General features: G+C 41.1%; 2 protein-coding genes across 5 annotated transcripts in view; one reads left to right on the top strand and one right to left on the bottom strand.

The window, feature by feature from the left end:
• Nucleotides 1-24,179, bottom strand: part of c2h10orf90 (chromosome 2 C10orf90 homolog) — a 52,332-nt gene that overhangs the window by 18,275 nt on the left and 9,878 nt on the right. For 2 of the 3 annotated variants that reach the window (XR_008573869.1, XM_054800813.1), the window contains exons 1-2: nucleotides 7,183-8,004; nucleotides 2,868-2,934 (exon numbers count right to left, since the gene is read on the bottom strand). Coding sequence is in view for 2 of the 3 variants with exons in the window: in XM_054800813.1 (XP_054656788.1) it covers nucleotides 2,868-2,934; nucleotides 7,183-7,560 (445 nt within the window). In the remaining variant the exon portion in view is untranslated. Of the gene's footprint in view, nucleotides 1-2,867; nucleotides 2,935-7,182; nucleotides 8,005-24,179 lie in introns of those variants that run through there. The other variant, XM_054800825.1, reaches the window with a different exon arrangement.
• dock1 (dedicator of cytokinesis 1) overlaps nucleotides 14,643-24,179 on the top strand; it is a 233,058-nt gene continuing 223,521 nt past the window's right edge. The window contains exon 1 of one of the 2 annotated variants that reach the window (XM_054800773.1): nucleotides 14,643-14,844. In XM_054800773.1, coding sequence (XP_054656748.1) covers nucleotides 14,802-14,844 — 43 coding nt within the window. In that variant the 5' untranslated portion in view covers nucleotides 14,643-14,801. The remainder of the gene's footprint in view (nucleotides 14,845-24,179) is intronic. The other variant, XM_054800780.1, reaches the window with a different exon arrangement.

Raw genomic sequence — 24,179 nt, 5'->3', positions numbered from 1 at the left:
GATGGCAAAACAAAACGGTCACATTTTCCAACTATTTCTGCTCCTCCTCTCGCATACACACACACGCACACAAACACATGCATGCGCGCACGTATGTTTGGATTGACTGAGTGACAATGTTGACAATGTCAATAATGAATGTTAGCACAGCAAAGCGACTCTGGCACCACCCCAGAGACACACTCACTGACAGGGAGTGGTCGCATCTCACCACCGGCATCTTTGGCCACCACGACTGCTGTTGCCATGCCGACCAACCGGCTTTCACTTTGGGATACCCCTCACCGTGCCACACACCTCCACTGAAAGCTGTGGAGAGGATTCCTCATTTCAAGGGAGAATGTGAGAGGCAAGTTTGAAAATGTGTCTTTTGTGGGAAAAAAAAAAAAAAAAGGTGATTGCAGCTCGAGAAACACAAATAATGTGTTTTCAGAGATGTTGCCAGGAGGGAAAATGGTTCACTGTGTTCCAGCTGACTCAGCCACTCTCATTTCTGTCTCAGAAAAAAAAGGCCGCAGACTAATTTGCGAGCCTCCCTCCCACTCTCTAAAGAATCTGATCATTCCTCCAGCAGTGTTAGTGCCCATCCTCATCCTGATGGCCTGTTAAGCTTTCGCTAAACAGCATGTGGGCACAGACACACTGAAAATTGGCCAGCATGTGCAAAAAAGGAAGACCTTTTTTTCCCTATTGACAACATTTGCTCATTACCTTCAGGCAATTTTATATTTGGATGGTTTTATTCTGGTGGACGGCCAAAACACCTTCAGTCTGGTTCAAAGACCTGCTGCTAAATTGTTGACAGAAAAGGATATAAGGAGATGACAGCCGGAGGGAATGTTTGGAATTAACGACTTCATTCGATTTCCTGGACTAAAAAAAAAAAAAGTCAAAATATTACAGCTAGTAAATTTACAAAGATTTGAGAAGAAAAATGCAGCAAAAATGGGGGAAATAAAAAAACAAAGACCGAAGTTGATTCTTATACGCTTTTTCACCCATGTCTCAAAACTGAGATGCAGTTTTTTTCTTGAAATATAGAACTTCTTAGCATATCTACATGTGTTGCTTCACAAAACACCAAAAGTGGCCCCTGCATCCTTGCAATTTTCAGTATGTGCAGGGCTCCTGACTAACTTCTTTTACTAGCACAGTGCCCCCTAACTTCAAGAACATTTAGGGGCACACACCGAAATCGACTTGTAAAGCAAACATTCACATTTCCTCTCATATGCACTGTATTACTGATAAATACTATAAACTCCAATACCACCCTCTTTCCCCACAAATCGACCCGCCTTCTTCTTTGGTGTTTGTCTGCTTTCTTCCTCTTCAGGAGTTAATGTTGGTTGGCAAACAACTTCATTTATGCGTTACTGTCAACTACTGGTCTGAAGTGTGTAGCACAAGCGAGCAACAAAAATCTATCTAATAATCTAATAATCTATCTAATAATAATAAAATATAATTTGCAAATTAACTGGTAGGGTTACCAACTTCTGTAAAAATTAAGGCGTTACATCTTATGCCAAGATGCATAATTGAGACCCGTTGCAGGGAAGAATGTCTAATAAGGATAGCTGCAGTGCAGCAACAGGGATCCAGCACAGACAGGCCTACTGTACAGCACATGTGTAAGTCACATAAAGCAAGCAATGTACTGACAACTCAAGAAGCACGCACCTGAACTAAATAGACGGGAAACTAAACTAGCAGCAGGTGTGCGAGATTAAGGAAAATTAAAGCAGACAGACACAGAACAGGGCAACACCGGAAGAACTACAAAATAAGGGCATGGAAACAGGAACTAAGGCATAAGAAGTGAACATAAACGTGTCACACGGGCTAACTCACAGAGTGTGACAGAAGGGACACCTTGTTGGCAGGGCCAACCAACCTGACTGTTTTTTTTTTTTTCACCAAAAAAAAAAGTCACATTTGGAGTTTGTGGACCAAACTGATGTGGCTTTGGACACTCTTTGACCACATGGTCATTCATTGATAAGTACTTTGCACAACACAGCAGCAACAGAACCAGTGCTGTAATAGCAGTAAGGAGTAACCTGCTCAGCCAGCATCAATACTGTACCAGTGATGAGCTCATTGTATCCAACATTGTAACACCAAAAGCTGACAACATTTTAAAGCGCATGCAAAGGCAGCTAACCACTCCACTCATGATACCTCAAATGCAGCTACTGACATCTTGTGAAGTTCATAAAGGACAATGACCCGGCAGTTATTTTCTTCTGTAGGAGACTACAGTTAATGGAATAGAGATGTTAATTGGAGTATTTACGGTAGATGCTGTTGTATAAACGTAAAGTACATTGGTAAATCTCACTCCCTGACGCCTTAACTGGATATCGAGTTGACAATTAGCTCGATGGCTAGCGCTGTCAACCAGGCAGGTTACATATATGGGTTTCTGTCGTTTTCAGCACAAAAACCTGTGTTTTACCTCATTATTGTTTATTTTTACAGTTCTTTCAACGGCACTTATGCCCGCGTTTCCTGCTGCCAAAGATGGATTACCTTGATTCCTTCATGCAGCCCAGTTCTTGACGGGATAATCAATGTATAAACAAGAACGAGGAGGTAGAGGGATCAAACTTGGGATAAAAGCAGTCTGAGTGAAGGGCTGCAATGTTCAAAGATTAGTGGGGCTCCTTTGCCAATCAGTCTGGATCTCTCGTCTTATCTTCACGCCTCTAGCTTCCTATCTCTCCCTGCCACATTTCAGATCCTGATAGAGATGCTTTCTTTGTGGCATCGTGGCCACAACCATGGCTAGATTTGGACTACTGTATGTACCACTCTTATGCAGCTGTTGAAAATGCAACATGTGACCCCAATGAAGCACAAACCTTGGTGATTGCTGACGCTTCCTCGGCTCTTCTGAAATGTCGGCGTGATGGGTTGTTTCAGTTTCACCTGTAAACAAAAGAGCAGAAATGTAACTGAGCAAAGATCATTTGAAACTTGTCACGAAACCATTTGCCCCAATACAGTCCCGTAGGTGCAGCTCCCTCTGTTGGATTTGCCTGGTCACTGCACCATTTGTGTCCAATACAAACTGACCATAACTCCAAGTCAAATACACATGCTTCTTCAAGAAGTTTTGGGGAAATCGGTTGTGTGTTTTTAGCGTAATCCTGCTAACAAGTCAAAATTAGCGATCAAACAACATGTTGCACTTGGTGGAGGTTAAAAAGCATGTAGGGTTTGCAAAATATCAGTCAGACCAGAATAAATACGCAGGAATATGCTAAGCAATAGAAAATCTAGCTACTGTCAAATAGAATACTTTTGAAGGTAGTCAAGTAGCAATAATAATAATGGATTAGATTTGTATAGTGCCTTTTACCAGCGATCCATAATGCTTTACGCTGACATCCATTATTCATTCACTCCACAGTCACACACTGCCGGTGGTAAGCCACAGCTACCCTGGGGTATACCAACTAGACAGCTGAGTACAGTAGAGCTGCAACGATTAATAAACATATCAACAATTAATCAATTATCCAATTAATTGACATCTATTTTGGTATTTGATGAATTATTTTTTGCATTCAAACATGTACAAAATCCTTCGATTTCAGCCTCTCAAATGTGAATATTTCTCATTTCAATTGTCATCCATGAAAGCAGACTTACTGTATTATCTTCGTGTTTTAGGCAAAACCAAATATTCACACACATCAGCTTTGACTTTGGAAAATGGTGATCGACATTTATGCCTGTTTTCTGATATGTTGCAGACCTAACCACTAACTGTTTGTGTTTGGTTCATATTTATTTGGTCCGTCTAGGGCCTAACCAATTTCAGTGGAAACTTGGTTAACGTCACCAAATGGTTCCAGAAGCTCTGACTCTAACTAAAGCAGACCCTAACTGAATTATTTTTCCCCATAAAAAATAATGTCAATCCAATTAATCTGTTACAGAAAGCCAAAAATGTTAACACAAATCATGTTTTGACATACAGAAAACAATTCCAAATGCATATAAATACATATAAATGATAAATAAAAGGGATAAATTAACATTAAAGGTTTATTTTACCTTCATCGAAGACGTGATTCTTGACGTGAGTGTTCTCAAAGACATAATGTGGCAGCGAAGACACCACATCGTCCCAGGCCTAGTGCCCACTTTTCTGAACAAGAAATCTTGTCATGTGTCAATCTCGCAAGATCTTGTGACACCTCTAGTAGTTTGTGAGTAATCCGGCAAATGGTGATAAAAACAATACATTGTGCTCTCATGTCTTCACACTTGGTGGAGGTGGAAGGCGTGCAGGTTTCCCAAGAAATGTCAATAATCAGCTATGACTGTGTGTAAGTCACAGGGGAAATGGTGGCATTGTACAGTGGCAAGTTCCACCTTCACTTGACTGTATAACACTTCCAATGAATCTGCTGCACATTGACTAGCTTCTCCTCGCTCAGGGCAATAAGCTCAATCTCTTCCGCCACAGCTCCAAATGGCTCGTAAACCTTTTGGAATAATGTGCAGGGGTCCTGCAGCGTAAGCTCTTTTCAAAAGGATGCCGGATTGCTGCCGGATCCCAAATGGCTCTCGATAGCACTTTTTCTTTTAAAGTCTTCACTTTGCAATTTTTACCCTAAAGACTCATATAGGCCTTTCTGTGGAACATGTAAGAGTAACAAAGCCTGAGAGGATTTCAGTGACAAATCCTTCAGAATCCAGCGCGGGTTCTTGACAAAGGCATGCTTCAAAAGGTGCTCTACGGCAAAGAATAAATATACCTACGTCAAGCTAGCACCATCCACATCCACAAAGATATAAAAACTGATAAAAAAGAAACAGCTCATTATTGCACGTATTCCACACTTATTCCGCCTGTAAAGCCTTCTGAAAAAGCCTCCAAAAAGCTCCAAAAATGCCCCATTTACATATAATGTAACGCATATAACCAAGCTACAGCGACATTGTTATTATTATCATTAACTAGGGGTGCTTCGATCGATCGGCCACCGATCAGTATCGGCTATTTTCCGTGAAAAATCACAAGATTGCCCTGTGCCCATACTAATGTTTCAACACCGATACACAAGCGATCACACAAGCCAATCACCTGTGCCGATCACTATTGCAGCCCACAGTGATCCTTTCGTGCAGTGTACTGTCTTGACCTAACTAACATCAACAACATTCCCACAAAACAATAACAAATCATGTCTGCTGTGTGGACCTTAACTGCTAACACATGCCATGGAAACTATCTTGCAGGCATAGCACATTAAAAAAGCTTTAATATGGCATTTGAAGAACAAACAATTGACGGAGTATGGTGAGTTTTGGAGGCTCATGGTGTGATCATCATTCAAACAGCAGCTAACGCAGCCATGTTGCTGCCATGCAGCCCTTTGTTTTCTGTATCCTAATCTGCTGTAGACCGTTGTCAATCAGTATCCTTGTGCCACCCTGTCTCCTCCGTTATCGCTAGCTTGCTTGCTTGCTTGCTTGCTTGCTTTCTAGCTTGTAAATTAATCTTCAGTTCGAAGGAGGAGGACAGCAGCAATATGTTTTAGCAGTGATACAAAAACGCTGCAGCACATCGGAACGGCGCCGGGACGAAAAGGAGCGAAATAGGCGTGAGTGACTTAATAATTTCTTGTGGTAGTTTGATCATTAAAATTAAAACGAAGCTTTGAACTTTTTTGAGTGTTTAAACAAGAGAGAAATGTGAGAAAATGTTATTGCCTGTCTGAGAAAAGTGTATAAAGTGTATGGTGAGGGGTTTTACAGCCTTAAAACATATATAATCATTGTAAAAAAATGAAGTTGGCTATGGAGAATAAATAATTTATACCACTTATCCTCCGCTCCTGTCTCACTCATTCTTTCACTCATTCACTCATTCTCATTCACTAGCACATCTCCACTTTTGATGACCCTCCACATGAGTAATGTGTCGACTGACAACAGCGAAAATAGCACAGCTGAACCGGTGCTGCTCAATGCTAATGAGGCAGCTAACAACGCCTGTGCTATCTATGCCCGACGTATGGCAACACAGCACACGCCCGTGGTTTCAACACACCAAAGCCCAGTTTCGACTGCGAGGAATAACACAGGATGTGACAAAATATTTTCACGTGGTGGCCGCGCTGGACCTCCACTTTCTCTCATACTGTAGGAACAATATGACGCACAATTTTTCATTGCCTAACTGCAGTCATGCCGGGCCCACCTTTTTTGCAACTGAATATGGATCGTAGTGCTTACATGAACCAGACTTTACAGTAGGCATGGATTGCCTAGTACAGTACAGTACACTAATACCTCTCTAGGGATAATTGCTGGACTCATCTGTCCCAGCACAATTGCTGCAATTGCTGCCTAGGCCTACCCCTTCTTCCACTGAGTGCGGATCGTAGTGTGTGTGTGGACTCTAGGCATGGGCCGGTATAAGATTCTGGCGGTATGATAACCTCCACTTTTGCTCGTATCGTAGAGGAATAACACAGGACATGACAAAGTATTTCCACGTCGTGGCCGTGCTGGACCTCCACTTTCTCTCATACCGTAGTAACGGTATGACGCACAATTTTGAAATGGTGACTCTTTCATTCCGTGTTATACCTTGAAACTGGTAACCAGCCCAGGCCTAACTGCAGTCATTCCAGGCCCCCCTTTTTTGCAACCGAATAGGGATGGTAGTGCTTACATTAGTCAGAGGAACCAGACTTTACAGTAGGCATGGATTGCCTGGTAAGAGTAAAGTGCACTAATACCTCACAGGGATAATTACTGGACTCCTCTGTCCCTGCACTATTACTGCAGACAGTGATAGGCCGCGGCCTACCTCTGCCACGATTGACTACAGATTGTAGTGTGTGTGTTGATTCCTTAGTCTCCTGTTAACCCGCACTCACACGGCCCTCCAGCAGTGTTACTGCAATCATGCCGGGTCCAGACTTACCTCTTCCCCATCTGTGTATGGATTGTAGTGCTCACACTAGGAAAATGAACTGGACTTGACAATATAGTAGATGTGTCCAAACATGGCATGGATTCACTGGTGTGAGTACAGTACGCTTCTGCATCCGGGTACAGATGCTAGCAGTCTTTTTTGAAAGTTCCGCATAGCCAATAAAACATTCTAAATCAGTTGTGATTTTGTAAACCGTCATAGGTTTAGAGTCTTACCTGAGAAGCAGAGTGATGCATAGACATTTGGCTTTGGTTCCGAGCATCCTCCACCATCATGACTCGTTTCTGGACTGGGAGCCACCCAGTATTCACTGGAGCAAGACAACTGACCTGGGACTGCTCCTTCTTGGGCGTCTGCATGATATGAACCCTTTCCAAACTCCCTCTGCGTCCAACGGGGACAAAGAACTCACTTTGGAGGGAATCTTGGCTGCCCACCAAACTCCCCCACTGGCTCCCACATGAAGACATAACCCCGCTGAAGGAGGGACTCCTGTAAGGTCTCCAGGTTCGTTCAGTTGGTTCTCTGTTGAGGGTAGGCGTTAGCGTGGTCCGATCACTGGACGCCGGAGTTGGATTATGGTCACTCTGCATCGTGTGGAGGTGCTGGAGCCAGCTGTCCCGTTGTCCGACTTCAATGGTGCTCTGAGGCCAAGAAAGATAGGACAAGCTTTCCACCTTGGAGCTCAGGGACTCATCTCCTCCAGCTTGCCGGCAGGTGAGCAGCTGGCCTCCGGAGAGTTATGCCTCCAGCAGCTCAGGTAACCGCTCTCAGGTCTCTAGTTTCAGGCTGTGGTGAAAGACCATGAGACAAATGCTCTACACGACTACGTTAAATAAGCAAGGTTCCATTGGGCGCTGTCTCCAGTCAAGTCGTGTATCAATGTGAGGGATGCTTGGGGAAACAAAGGAGCTAGTGAGAACAAGGGCTGATCATCCACTACAAGGGAGGAGTATGGGAAGATGCAAGGAGGGGGGGACTAGCTTGAGTCACAAACAACACTTGTTGATGCGACATTTAACCAAACGTTTTTGATTGTGAAAGTGGGACATTCTTATTTTCATATGATACAGTGACTATGATAATATTATAAATGTAACACCGTGGCTCCCTTACAGGGTAACACCAAACCCTACCCCAACCCCCACCCCCAGCTTGGCTGAATCCCCCATCCTAGTGATCTTGTGATCCGCGGCTGATGAGGCTCGTCTATCCCGGAGCGTCCATTTGGACCATGTGACTGCATGAAGAGTCAGCTTGTGAGTTGCAGCCATCCACATGATGCACCTCCATACATATTTTCAAGTTTAGCTTCAAACTAGAGGCAAGATTAATAAAAGATTCATAAAATCACTTTTCAGTACGGTGGAAATCAATGTTTCTCAGTAGACTGACAGCCCCCGGAATGACTTTCAAAGGGATGGCGGCTCAACATGCAAAATGATCAAATTCAATGATTCAGTCAATGATAAAATTACAATCAAAAGCTTTTTTTTTTGCATGGAATGTGTGGCTGCAGCAGCGCCCTCTGATGTTTTGATTTCAATAAAAGTGACAGTGACAGGCAAAAAAAATTACGACTGTGTCTTATTTTTAAGGTTATTTAATTATAAACAATACATTATGTATAAGAAACAGAGCCTCTCTTTGTGCCAGTAAATATATACTGTAACATAAGAGTGAAATGGTTATAACTTCCAAGTGATGTATTCATAGTGTAGAAAGTGTATGTTTAGTATAGTGTATGTTTTGTAATCAACATAATTTACTGCTTTCATTAATCTCCCCTCATATATTAACTCCTGTAAGGATGTTTTCTGTACATGTTTTGGTGTTTTTGTTGCAGCAGCGCATAAAGCTTGGATCTTGTTTTATGAGGGAATATAAAAAGCACCAAAAACATCTGGGGGTGTGGGCAGGGAAGGTGCAAAATTGAGAGAGCCCTCAAAGCATTAGAGTACAATATGTATTGTACATAAACGCTCCTATAGTGCTGTACTGCAATTTAATCATGCATTTGTTTATTTTAGTAGCACCTTGACTGGTGTGTTTTTTTTAAAGAAAATGATTGTGAAAAGTGTAATATACTTAATTTAAGTAATAATGTTGTATTAATAGTGGGTAAAATCCTACTAAAGATGATTTTGGCCAACAAATTCTGCCGAGCAACAAGAGGAAAACAGGGATTGAGTAGGAAAAATGTGATTTGTTTCATCAGTTAGTACCTTGACTTTCTGTGGGTTTTTTTCTCACAAAATGGTTGTATAAAATGTGAAACGGGAATTGAGTAGTCATGTTTATTGGATGTATGGCTAGAAAAGATTGTGACCCACAAATTTAGCCTAGCAACGAGAAGCTAAGCAGGAAAAATAATTTTACGAGAATAACTTTAATAATTCAAAATAATGTTGTTTTAGTAGCATAGAGTTGAAAGAGTTATAATATTATGGCAATAAAGTCGAAATATTATGGGAACAAAGTCAAAATAAGAACATTTACGGGAAGACATTTGAAATATTGGCTAAATAAAAAACCCCACAATGTATTAGTTTAAAAACATCTTACATTAGCCTGTGTATTATCACTTTCAGCCCAATGCAACCACTTGTTTTTATTTGAAATGCATGAAATGTATATATTTTCATTTCACAGGCAGAGGGGAAGAGTAAGATGTGGAGCCACTTCACAACAGGCATTACATTAGATGCAACATGTGCAGTGTACAAGTTAGCCTGGGCTCCAGCACCAGCAAAGCAAAGAACACTACACATCTGTGGCAACACCTAAATCACAAAGCGGCACATCCTTATGTTGACAGTGTTACTTATTAAACTTCCTTATCTTAATTTAGTTGTCTTCTGCTTCTTTGTGTTCAATCGTATTTTGGGAATTTATGTTCATGGACAGTATTTATCCTGTGTATATCGATGCTCTTTTTTCATATATCGGCCAATATATCAGTTATCAGGCAATATATTGGATATTGGCTTTTTTCAGCCCCCAATATCGGTATTGGTCCCAAAATTCCCATATCGGTTGGGCTCTACTAATAATGTGCTTTTTCACCTATATGACAAAGCTGAGATGCAGTTTTTTTTTAAATATATATAACTTCGGCCGCACGGTGGCCTAATAGTTAGCATGTTGGCCACACTGTCAGGGGATCTGGAAGGTCTGGGTTTGAATCTTCGTTGGGCATCACTGTGTGGAGTTTGTATGTTGTGTGTTGTGTGCGTGTGTGGGTTTTCTCTGGTTTCCCCCCACATTCCAAAAACATGCATGTTAGGTTAATTGGAGACTCTAAATTGTCCATAGGTATGAATGTGAGTGTGAATGCTTGTTTGTCTATATGTGCCCTGCCATTGGCTGGCCACCAGTCCAGGGTCTAACCCTGATTCTTGGACAAAATCAGTTGGGATAGGCTCCAGCATACCCTTGCGATCCTAATGAGGATAAGCGGCATAGAAGATGGATGGACATTTATATAACTTCTTAGCATATCTGCATGTGTTACTTTACAAAATATATAAGTAGCAAAATTGCATTCTTTCATTTTTCACCATTCTGGAAAACGTTTGGACACCCCTGATTTAAGTGGTTCTTTTGCATTCGGGGTATGGTAAGCTTTTGCTAAAAAAGATTGTGCCCCACAAATTCTGCATAGCAACACAAAGCTAAGCAGGAAAAATAAGTGATGTTTGTTTTTTGTTTTTTTTCCCCCCCACAGACATGAAAAGCGTGGAACACTTGATCTGTTGTCTGTTGTCCCGCAGCTGTTTTTTTTTTTTGGCCTGGGGCACATTCTAAAAATAGGATTTAACAAGAAAACTACAAAAAAATGTAATGAGAAAAAGTCATCATTTTATGAGAACAATATCGTAATGTTATGAGAAAAAATAACATCATTTTATAATATTTTGTAATATAACATCATTTTGTAATATAAAGTTTAAATATTAAAGAAAGGCATCATTTTAAAGTTGTAATATTATGAAAACCATGGTGGCTGATGTGGTACTGCTGGCTTCGTCAGGTAGTGATCTTCTACACTCACTGGATCGGTTCGCAGCCGAGTGTGAAGTGGCTGAGATGAGAATCAGCACCTCCAAGTCCGAGTTTATGGTTCTCGCTCGGAAAAGGGTAAAGTGTCACTATGTATGTATGTATGTATGTATGTACTTTATTTATCCCACAGCGGGGAAATTTACTTGTTACAGCAGCAAGCAAGCAAGACAAGTAACGAGAACAGTGTAAAGAAAGCATAGTGTCTACAACATGGTTCAGGTGGTGCAGGTGTTGTAGAGCCTGACAGCGGTCGGTATGAAGGACCTGCGGAACCTCTCCTTCTTACACCGTGGGTGTAACAGTCTGCTGCTGAAGGAGCTGCTAAGGGAACCCACAGTGTCATGTAGCGGGTGAGAGGTGTTGTCCATGATGGATGTCAGCTTAGCCAACATCCTTCTCTCCCCCACTTCCTCCACGGAGTCCAGAGGACCGTCCAGGACAGAGCTTGCTCTCCTGATCAGCCTATTGATCCTGCTCCTGTCCCTGTCCGTGCTGCCCCCTCTCCAGCAGCCCACAGCATAGAAGATGGCTGAGGCCACCACAGAGTCATAAAAGGTCCGTAAAAGAGTCCTGCACACACCAAAGGACCTCAGTCTCCTCAGCAGGTGGAGGCGACTCTGGCTCTTCTTGTAGAGGGCGTGGGTGTTGACGGACCAGTCCAGCTTGTTGTTAAGGTGAACACCCAGGAATTTGTAGCTGTCTACCAACTCTATGTCCGCTCCCTGGATGTTCACCGGTGTGAAGTGAGATGTTTTCCTCTGGAAGTTAATGATCATCTCCTTTGTCTTGCTGGTGTTGAGCTGCAGCTGGTTAAGCTCACTCCAGCTGACAAAGTCCCTGATGACCGTCCTGTATTCCAGATCATTCCCCTCTGAAACACAACCAACGATGGCTGTGTCATCGGAGAACTTCTGGATGTCACTACCGGGCCGAGGGTGAGATCATGCCCCAAGTGGAGGAGTTTAAGTACCTTGGGGTCTTGTTCACCAGTGAGGGAAGGATGGAACGTGAGATCGACAGGCGAATTGGTGTGGCATCTGCAGTGATGCGGGCTTTGCATCGGTCTGTTGAGGTGAAGAGAGAACTGAGCTGAAAGGCAAAGCTTTCAATTTAACAGTCGATCTACATTTCTACCCTTACCTATGATCATGAGCTTTGGGTTGTGACCGAAAGGACAAGCGGCCAAAATTTGTTTTTTCTGTCAGGTGGCTGAGCTCTCTCTTAGCGATAAGGTGAGAAGCACTGTCATCCGTGAGAAACTCGGAGTAGAACCGCTGCTCCTCCACATTGAGAGGAGCCAGATGAGGTGGCTCAGGCATCTGGTAAGGATGCCTCCCGGACACTTTCCTGGGGAGGTGTTCAAGACACATCCGATCAGCAGGAGGCCTCGGGGAAGACCCAGGACATGTTAGAGAGACTATGTCTCTCAACTGGCCTGGGAAACCCTCGGTATTCGTGGGGAGGAGCTCGATGAAGTAGCCGTGGAGACGGAAGTCTGGGCTTCCCTGCTTAGGCTGCTGCCCCCGCGAGCCAACTTCAGATAAGCGGTAGAAGATGGATGGATAAATAGAATATTCTGAAAACCAAACAAAACAACAAATAAAGTTATATTTTTTTCGAAATTAGGTTGTGGAAAACAAACAAACAAATGATGTATGGAGAATAAAGTCAAAATATCATGGAAATAACGTCATCATTATGAGAGGTAAAGTTACAAGAAGTTGAAATAGTTGAATGAATAGAAATGAAAAAAAAAACAGCTGTAATTTACTAACTAACTACTAACTAACTACTTACTACTAACTTAAATATTAAGAGAAAAATTTTGTAATTTAATGAAAGAAAGTCTGAATATTACGAGAATAACAAAATAATATTATGATGGAAAATGTCATTAAGGTAGCATAGAGTTTAAATATTTAAAAAAACACGTGTTGTTTATAGTTAGTTGTAATATCACAAAAAAATAAAATAAAGTTGGAATTTTTTAAAAATTAGGTTGAGGAAAAAGTTATCATATTTTACAAATAAAGTCAACATATTATGGGAATAAAGTCAATAAAGTCAAGTCAGAAGAAAATTTGCAAGAAGAAATTTGAAATATTTGTGAAATGTGAAAAAAATGTGAAAAAAAGCAAATAGCGAAGGTGATAATAATAATGTGCTTTTTCACTTGTATCACAAAGCTGAGATGCAGGTTTTTCTTGACATATATTTAACTTCTTAGGGAGAGGGAAGTCTGGGATTCCCTGTTTAGGCTGCTGCCTCCACGGCCCGACTTCGGATAAGCGGAAGAAGATGGATGGATGGATGAATGGATGGATGGATGGATGGCATATCTTTACAAAATGTGAAAGTGGCAAAGTTTCATCCTTTCATTTTTCACTATGTGGCCCTCACTGGAAAAAGTTTGGACACCCCTTGTTTAGGTGACATTTTTGCATTCGAGGTATGATAAGATCTTGCTAAAAATCATTGTGCCCCACAAATTCTGCCTAGCAACAGGTGGAAAACAGCCACAAAAATAATAGGCTATTAGTTGATGATGTGATTTATAACAATATTGTTGAAGAATACTTTTACATTTTTACTGTTTGATATGTCTGTTTTGGGCCACACGGTGGCCAAGTGGCTAGCATGTTGACCACACAGTCAGGAGATCGGGAAGACCTGGGCTCAATTCTCTGCTTGGGCATCTCTGTGAGTACATGGATTTCCTCCCACATTCCAAAAACATGCATGTTAGGTTAATTGGAGACTCTAAATTGTCCATAGGTATGAATGTGAGTGTGAATGCTTGTTTGTCTATATGTGCCCTGCTATTGGCTGGGTCCAGTCTAGTACCCCGCCTCTCGCCTGAAGTCAGATGGGATAGCCTCCAGCATACCCCAGCGACCTTAATGAGGATAAGTTGCATAGAAAATGGATGGATGTTTGTTTTGTTAAACTGTAGTACAAAATGTTACTTATCATGGTTGATGGTGTCCATTTTCCCTGGGGCCTCAAAACATGCAGCTGCTCCCTTGTACGTCATACAGGAATGGCGCTATTCAGTCACTAGTGAAATATTATATATTATAATATCCATCCATCCATCCATCCATTTTCTATGCCGCTTCTCCTAATTTGAGTCGCGGGGGTATGCTGGAGCCTATCCCAGCTGACTTTGGGCGACAGGCGAGGTACACCCTGGACTGGTCGCCAGCCAATGGCAGGGCACATATAGACAAACAATCACTCTCACATTCATACCTATGGACAATTTAGAGTCTCCAATTAACCTTTTGGAATGTGGGAGGAAACCGGAGTACCCGGAACCCACGCAGGCACAGGGAGAACATGCAAACTCCACACAGAAATGCCCGAGGGAGAATCAAACCCAAGTCTTCCCGATCTCCAGACTGTGACTGTGTGGCCAACATGCTAACTAGACCACCTTGCGGCCCAATATTATAATCTATAATATATATTATACTTAATATATATTAGTGAATATGTTTTGGTAGAGAAAGTTTAAAATGGTGTAATGATATTTACAAAGCAAACTGTCACACGAGATTTCAAGTTAGGACGTCCTCGGGGGGGAGGGCGGGCGGAGAAGTTAGTTCCTTTGGTCCCCCTGGTGGAGCCTCCGGTCAGTGGCGGAAAAAAAGATGGCTGCCCGGAGTAGTGCCACAACTCTCGATCAAAAGTGAAGCAAAAAAGTCCGGCATTTGCGAGCGCCAAGGTCTCCTATCGGGGCCTTGTGGAAACCGGAGGAGGTCGGAGGATGTCTCGCTGGGTGCCCACGAAGAAGGAAAAGTACGGCGTTGGTACGTACAGAAAATAAATCTCCGCTCCATCGTTAGCGCCGTTTAGCTCTCAGATTGAACAAGTTTGCAAGAAGGACTGTGAAGCCTGAACGCGGCCGCTCCTCTTCTGCGCCTCTGCCACTGGCATGAAGGGGATTTGTTGGTGTTGGAGAATCTTTAATTTGGGGGCAAAGTTGTCAGCCAGTTTTGCTGTGGAATGTCTGAAGGGAGACGCTGGGAATTGTTCGCGGCGCGCCTAGCTGCTGTTTCCTGTGTTTATGGATGGGCCTCTAAGATCCTAAGTTGGGCACAACTTTTACTCAGCTTTACACTACTTCTGCTTACTTTGGCTCACTTTTACTTTTTTGCGGTTTCAGGTGATTGTTCCACTTATCTTTCTATTCCCTCAACAAGACATGATAGTGTTTATACGTTTAAAACTACCACAGCACTCCTGAGCTAGCATCATATATCACTGTAGTGATAGCATCTAAACATGTAAACAAACGTCTAAATCCCCCTTTTGCATTAGAAAAACTGTGACAAATATGCAATCTAATGACATCTAATGAACATATGAATATAATAATGCGTGTTTTGAAAGTTTTCCACCTCTACATTCAACAAAGTTTGCGTTGGTGTGGAACTACAGAGTTGTTTCGACTGTGTCTAACCAGAATATTAGAATCCGCTCTGCACCACTGCAAACAACAATCAAAATTCCGCATTATCTTTCGTAAAGGCACATTTTTAATGCATTGCTGTGATAGATGTCATTGTATTGTACAGTTGTACCTAATGCTGACACTGGATATGTGCATTTATGTCATTTTTACAACACAAATCTCCATCAATGGATATTCTTGTGCTTGAACAAACTTGTTTGACGATTCTCAATCTCAGAAAATGTCAAATCGGAAATGTCAAAATCAAAGCAGTGACGTTTGTTGATAATTTTTTAAGATGTGGCTCTATCATGGAGTTAAGAAAGGTAACCAGAATATTAGAAAAATGCTAATTTTGTATGCATTATTGTATTAGAAAGCTGTATATTTCCACAGGACTACAATCTATCTGTGGCAGTGGGTTTCTGAGTGGGGAGACTAGATAATGTCATCGCATAATTGGCCATGATGCATCGGCATGTCATTTTTATGGATGCTGTGGGAGGGACAAAAAGTGAGTAAAAAAACATGAAAAGCAAAAGAAGTGGGTTTAGAAATACACATGAACTTGCTGCTGTTGCTTCTTTGTGAGTTTTTTTTTATAAGTCACAAGCAAGACTGAGCCACCTGTGGGTGCTTTTAGATGGGGTGGACCCAGGGCTCCTTGAAAGGAGCGATATGTGCTTTCGTGTTAATTTCCCAAATACAGTTGTCCCTCGTTTATCGCAGTTAATTGGTTCCAGTGAATTTCTGTGAAGTAGGATTTGATATTAATAAATTGAATATTTTTGTAGTTAGAACATAGAAAACCTGTTTACGACTTTCTAAATACGGATTTTAGAGCCTTGTAGACATGAAATAACACCCCAATAGTCACTTTTACATTCGTATTATTCTTTGTTTACATCAAATTGTGCAGGCTACGGGATCACTGAAGGGACATAACGAGCTAGCATAGCAAACTAACGAGTTAGCCTCTCCAATTTATTCATTCTAAACTTTAGAAAGTGTTTCAAATGGAGTGGGGAAGAAGGACGAAGAAGCCAAAACTTACCACTTCCACACACAATGAGAGGAGACTTTTTTTTTTCTCGCTCGATCTCAGCCATTGCGCATTGGCTCTGCTGGCTCAGTAGCCAGTGTCCATGCAGTGTGAAACAAACATTACTGAAACATTACTAGTGACCAGAATACTACGTACAACTTGTCTTTCAATATTTTTGACTAATAATGGGCCATAGTCAACCACGAAACATCCATCCATCCATTTTCTATTCCGCTTCACAGCCATCACTTATTAATTAATTATTTTTTGAAAAACTGCGATGTAGTGAGGGAGCGATATTCGAGCCGCGATATAGCAAGGTGCGACTGTAGTCCAATAAGACCAGAAAAGTCGTTCTTTTGAAATGTATGTATGGGAAACACTGGTTTGATTTAAGTAGTGATTTGGATTTTTTAAAGGGAAGGTAGGATCGCGCAAATTCTGCCTAGCAACAAGTGCAAAACATGCAAAGTGACCACAAAAAAAGAGACTATTTGTTGGCGATGTGATGTTTTCATCACTTCTTACAGTACATGAGCACGTGGTTGATGTTGTTTATTTTGATGTTTCCTTGGGGCCTCCAATTAACCTAACATTCAAGCCCTTCAGTATTCTGTGACTGGAAACCACTGATTTGCATTCCTGTTTGTGGCGTTCTTCTTAGTCGTAACCCAGGGAGTGTTTTCTGACCAGACGGGGATGTTATATCCTCAGCCTTACTATTACAACTTGTGGTCCAAAGGGTGCTTGTGGTTTGTCTGCAGGCCTGACGGACCAATAACATGAGACAGCACTCATTTGGTCCAGATCAGCAGCCGGTGACGCATCCAACAGCAAGACGTCGTCTTTTCGCTGAAGACTATAAGTCATTAGTGAACCCCGCCTTCGCCCTACACCCAAGAAAAACATCTTGGGTGTGCAGTCAGCTACCAAAATGTGGTAGTAATTAAAACACAGTGTAGGTTAGCGCATAAACTCCGGACATGTGTCTTAAATCAGTAGTCTCCAACCTTTTTGAGCCCACGCACCGGCTGTAGACAGAGGCACACCCAAGACATCGTGATCTTGTGTTATTGTCATGAAAACACCACCTGTGGAAGCCTGTAGTATGGTTTAATGTGTGTGACAGGCAAAAGTGTATTTTAACTTATTTGAGTATGGTTTTGGTAACAGTCAGCTCCGCAAATCCGTGAATGACAAAAACAATGTCTTCAATGCCATTACGGCAGTGCTTCTCAAATAGTGGGGCAGGCCCCCCTGGTGGGGGTGCGGTGAACACTCAGGTGAAAGGCAGGCAGGACTTTGAATATTAGTGCAGACCTGCCAACATGTATGAATTTGTCATTCCCAGCATGCAATTTTACTCTTGAATACACTTGCTATATATACACTATGCTAATACACTATGCATCACTACATACTATAAACCACTGCATTACGGAAAGTTCTGGTTAGTTTCTTATAACTTTAATCCAAAGTAATGGAACAACGAACTTCACACAACACGAAAAAATGGGGAAAAATAGACCAAAAGAAAAATGTAATGAAAAGCTGAAATGTTGATGCTAATAACTAACAATAACACAAAGCTTTGTCTTTAAATATTAATAACACATTTAATATATTTACAGTCAATACAGTCATGGAAAAAATGATTAGACTATCTTTGTTTATTCAGTTTCTTGATCGATTTTAATGCCTGGTACACCTAAAGGCACATTTGTTTGGACAAATATAGTGATGATAACGCATATAGCTCAGTTTAATTTAAGAGCTGATATCTAGCAACTTACCTGAATAGCTGTAGGACTGCACTGCCAAAAATGTAACTCTTATGAGCTATTTTTGTTGTCATTGTTATATTTGTCCAAACAAAGGTACCTTTACGTGTATCAGGCATTACAATGAACAGGAAACTGAAGAAAGAAGGGTGGTGTCCTCATTTTTTCCATGACTGTATATATAATACATTTAAATATTAATCCATATAATACATTTAAAATAATGTATTTAATAATAATATTAATAATGTATAATTATTATCTGGCCAATATGAGGGAATTATGACATCATACAGATAAATCTGATAATATTAAAAATAGCACCAATAACCGCTAATTAAAGAAAAAAATGCTCCAGTGAAGTGAGTTTACCCATAGTATGCGGGTCTGCAAATCAAGCGCTCATTTTTTTCCTCCCGTCTCTGACATTAACGGCCTGTCGTAATTTCTTGAGGTCAACATTCACTTTAAGTGGAAGGACATTTTACCAATTGCTCTGCTATGAGGGGAAAAAACCCAATCGAACACAAAAAAAAACTTATCAGCCACCTGAAACACCAGCGCCGTGGCGTTTAAAAAGTGCATAAGGTTTACTAGAGACCTCCGTGGCGTCACACCTGCTACTCGGAGCGTGTGCCCGAATACAGTACAGCTTGTTGGAGCATGCCAGATGGCTCCTCATGCTCTATACTCTGGTTGTCCTGACCTCCGTATCGGCACACCGGCTGCTCGCAGCAGGTGTCCGAATATAGTGCCCTTTGCTGGCCCACAGCAGGTGGCTACTGTGGTTCTCCTGATAGTAGTGATGTGGTAGTAGTAATGTCACGATATTTGATTAGGACAAATCAACGGGTACAGCTGGTCAAATCCTAATTTGTGTAAGTCCTTCTTACCTCCAGGTGTGCACAAACCACAGTTAAATATGAATAAAAAAAAGTAGATATAAAAAAAGCTATCGGTATATCGGTCTTGGGAAGCACAAAGTTGTCGGGAACAGTTTGAAAAAAAATGATATTGTGCATCACTAATAATAATAATAACTTTATTAATTTTATTTTAACTTTATTAATTCATATTTTTTTGATAATATCAACAATATTACAATTAATATTACATTAAATACAATAAATAAAATCTTTTGTAGCCTTTTTACAAAATGTAAAAATCCATAAACATATCAAAGTTGGCCCCCTGCTTTGATTTTCAGAATGCAGCCCTCGGTGGATAAAAGTCACTAGCCAACTTTTACCCAAAAGTCAGAGTAAAATCAATTGATTGTATATTATTATTAAATAAAATAAAGCACGGAAAACAAAATTGATTACATTAGCATTTAATTTGATGTAAATGACCCTTTCTCTCTCTGGCTGTGAATCCATGCGCTGTAAAGGATTTGACTCCTTTGTCATTCCTTGGCATCGGTTCCAGGTCTAATAAATATGTAGGAGGCGTCACGTAGATGCTGTCGTAGCTCGCCACTTCACACATTAGGTGAATTTGCAGTCATCGTGACACCTTCAGCAGCCATTAGCGACGCGATGACTTTTGCGATTGTCTGAAAACGCTGATCTAGCAAAAGGAGAGACCTTTTAGCAGAGAGATAAAGGTTAACGGGAAGTCAAATATGACCCCCTACATTAGTTTAACAATACACTACATAACTGTGTGTGTGGGGCTTTTTTTTGTGTTTTTTCTTAACAGACTGTCTATTTTTTAATTGTTTTGGTTATGATTTTGCAATTTTTGTTAAAAGAGGCTGATAGTCTGTTTTATTTTCATTGAGGTGTTTTATATTGTTTAATTTATTATGTTCTTTGTTTGTTTAATTTATTTAAAAGTTCCTGTCATTCCAATTACCATGCTAAATACTCTTGAGAAATTAAAGTTTATTGCTTTTGATACGATGTACTCTCATTATTATGCCATATAATTAATTTAAAAAATGGTCTAAAAAATGTCAGTAATATTGGGCCTCATTCACGAAACGTTCTTATGCACAAATGTGTTCTTAAAGCCTTCCTACGAAGATTTTTGGCATTCACGAAACGTGTTCTCAACTCACAGTTCTTAGATCTAAGAACAAATTCTACGAACACTCAGGAGGACTCTTACGCACAAGCAAAGCTTGCACTTTCAATGCGTAATCGCCCTCATGATGGATTTTGCAACCTGATCCCAAAAAATGTAGTGCAAATAAAATATCCCAACAATTATTTATCATCAAAACAACTAAAATATACTTCATCGATAAATATATATTCAAATCCTAATTCATCCAAAAAAAAAAAGTAGCTGGCTGGACGTGCGCTGCGCAGAGAGAGAATGTAAAGGGACCATTAGATTTATTTGCTGAAAGCCACGAATATTTGATGTCCCGCTTCAGGCTTCAGGCTTCCCTCTCTGTTCTTGCAGGTGTGCAGGATCATCAGAATAACATCGCAATGAAACGTGGTGTGCCTATTGCGCACGTAGCACCCCCAGATAACGACATGCGCCCCCAGCCACGTCTTGAGCCAGAGCACGGGGCTGCTGTATTAATTAGGCAGCGTCTTATCAAATGTAACCACAGAAAAAATACATTGTCACACACAAACTATGTATTTTAACTTTATTTTTCCATCATGATTGTGTAAATATTTTCTAGAGTTTCCGAAATGGTTTGGTTTCTGATTGATGGCCCACCTCCCGTTTCCTCCAGATCCCTCCGGTGCAGTCCAATCTTTTTTTTTGAGTCTATTTTAAGTCAAACCACTTCTTTTTAACCTCTGCGGTGGTGCGTTTCTCCGTGGAAACGGCATTTATGTTTCCTGCAATGGTGCTCCATGCCGACTCTTTTTGGATGGCCTGATGACCGGTGGATACACGTGAAAATAAGGTGGTCTTGTGTTCGGTCACTCCTTGTAAAAGCACCTCTATTTCAGTAGAATTGAAGTTTTTCTTTCGTTTGTTGTCCAGCTGCTCCTCAGTCTTGCCCTTGCGCTTTGCCATCTCCGCCTCCAGCTGCCGGTTGCGCACGGCACATTTTTGACCTTATATAGGAAATAATAGGTGGTGACCTATGCAAATTAGGCCTTACATGCACGGGCATCCCCGTTGGCATTCATCAACCTAAGAACACGGGTGTGAACGATTATCCCTACTTAAGAACGTGTCGTGAATGTGGCGCAGTTTCCAACCCACGCCTTCTTAAGGACAGTTCTTAAGAAGACTTTTAAGAAGATGTTCGTGAATGAGGCCCATTGATTATAAACAATAACTTGTAGGACAATTATTGTTCAGCAAAATTTGTTACCGTGACAGGCAAGGTGACACCATTTGGTTGCTTGCAGACGATGACACATAAAGTTGCAGGTGAATTGCCTGCAGCAGTCCTGCTTTTCGACAAAGCAAAGGCAGTGAAGAGGAACCTGTGTGATGGTAACCTCCCACACCCAACCCCCGCCAGCATTAATCCAAACAGGCGTTGCATTGTCTCGAAAGGTGCCTTGCCGTGCTTCCTGCACCAGCTTGACAGATGGCTAGTAGCGTGCATCACGTCAGTGTGAAACGCAGTTCACCGACGTTGACGACATGCGTTATTACATAATTTAGATGGGAGCTGGATGAGAGTGATACATCCCAGCCTTCAGACTGTCAGCTTCCATTATGCAGCCTGTTTAGCACGGCTGCATGAAGGCAGGGTTTTCCCTACACAAAGACACCAAGACTTTGTCTGCTTAAATTCAGTGTCTGGCAAAATAATGAGCATGTAACTCGGCCTCTCACGATAGCAAATTTTGCTGGACGATAATTGTTCCACAAATTATTACCAATAAGCAATATTATTGTCAACATTATTTTGTGAGAAGTTTTTTTATGAATGTAATGATACTATATGGCATAACTATGTGAGCACACCACATCAAAGCAACTTTAATTTCTCAAATATTAAACAATTGAACTGGAATGTCAAGAGCTTTTAAATAAAAATAAATTAAACAACAAAAGACAAAAAGACCCCAATGAAAACAAAACTTACTCTTGGTGTCTTTGTAAAAATAGCACTTATGTAAATATCACAATCACAATATTTCTGATTTTGAATCAGTGTCACTTTTGTTGTCTAGATATTGAGAAAAAAACGGATAAATAATCCAGAAATACTCTGAAGTTCACACTGTGTGTCTGTCAATACAGACGTCAGCTCATTTGCATATACACTTCCTTGATTGACTGTTCGCAATGTTGTATGTGGAATACGCTGTTTATATTAAATGGGGAGCAACGTTTTGTCGGAGTTTGGTGAAAGTACATGTTTTGGATGCAGTAAAATGCGTTTTGTGCCTAATGAGGTATTATACTTTGGGAATCATGGCAGCTGAAACGTAAGCTCCACCGTTTTGTATTATTAATTTCATTGTCTTTGTCACAAAGTTTTTCATGTGACAAAATGACTTTGTTTAAACAGGCTGAAATTGAATTCAGATTGTGGCAAAGTATGGAATGTCGTCATATATTTGGATTTCACTTTTTTATGGATGTTTTGCTGAATCACTCAATGACTAATGCTTGAATTTCAATAAGAAAATGCAGACCTATGTAGAAAATGAATTTGTGGATAGTCCCTTGTTGTCATGGGCCGGTTACTGGTTTGAAGGTATACCACGGTATGAAAAAGTCACAGTTTCAAAATTTCAAAATCACTGAAAGTCTGTGTTATACTGTTTATACGATAAGAGAGAAAGTAGAGGTCTAGCGCGGCCATTACGGGGAAACACTATGTAATTCCTCACAGTCGAAACTGGGCTTTGATGTGTTGAAACCGAAGGCGTGACTTTCTTGGGCCACTTGATTGCATTTATTTGCATTTTTTTTTTTTAACTCAGTAAATATCTATTGTGTTGTGACTTGAGTTGCAGGATTAGCCACAGTAGACTGCATTGAGAATTGCATTTTATTTAATGTAATCTCCGGTCTATAAGCTGCACCGGTATGTAAACCGCACCCACTAAATTTTGCCTATGTTCATACTGCAGGTCAATTCCGATTTTTATTTTTTATTTTTTTGCTCAAATGTTACTTGTATCTGATTTTTTTTTTTCATGTCAGTGTGAACAGCACAATTCCAATTTCTTCAAATGCGACTCAGGCCTCATTCGTATGTGGATATAAATCCGATATACTCTATATGCGATGCGACTGCAGTATGAACGATCATGTCACATATATCCGACCGATACATATGTCATCGAAAGGCATGTATTGCTGTGCTTCAGTGGTGGAGCCAGAAATTTTTCATTAGGGTGGCCAAGGTGGCCATTACTCACATAGGGGTGGCAATAAATTGATACCTGAATTGTCCAGATGGACAATGGGGTGGCCGGACCTGGGGTGGCCACCACTGCTTGTGGACCGTCTATTAGAGCAATTAATAGCTGAGCAGTGTGCCGAGGACTTGTTTTCATAGTTTCTGGATTGTGCTCCCCAAACCCGGCCAAACCCGCGCAAGGCAAAATACGGAAGTGGATGCCGATCGCCACCCCTGTTTTAACTAGACTCCTTGGTTCACACACCCACTCATGCCACTACAGAGAGCTTCCATTATTAACAGATTTATTTGCTGACTCAAATCAAATGTGCTGAATTAAGTCAAAGTCAAATAGTGAGAAAACTTGACCGAAACCAACCAAAGTAATCATGGATAACGTACCTTCTGCTTGTAGGTCATGCAAGACACGGTTTTATTGACAGCTCCTGCGTTTGTCAAAATTGTCCTCCAGCCGTGGGGGTGGCCACCCCAGTGGCCACTCCGTGGCTCCGCCACTGCCATGCTTTACTAGATGTAGGCAGTCATCGAAAGGTGTGTTTTTTTTGTGCAAGACTTGG

Source organism: Dunckerocampus dactyliophorus, chromosome 2 (genome assembly GCF_027744805.1).
Source record: "Dunckerocampus dactyliophorus isolate RoL2022-P2 chromosome 2, RoL_Ddac_1.1, whole genome shotgun sequence".
NCBI classification, from domain to species: Eukaryota; Metazoa; Chordata; class Actinopteri; order Syngnathiformes; family Syngnathidae; genus Dunckerocampus; species Dunckerocampus dactyliophorus.
This window is presented reverse-complemented; position numbering and strand designations above follow the sequence as displayed.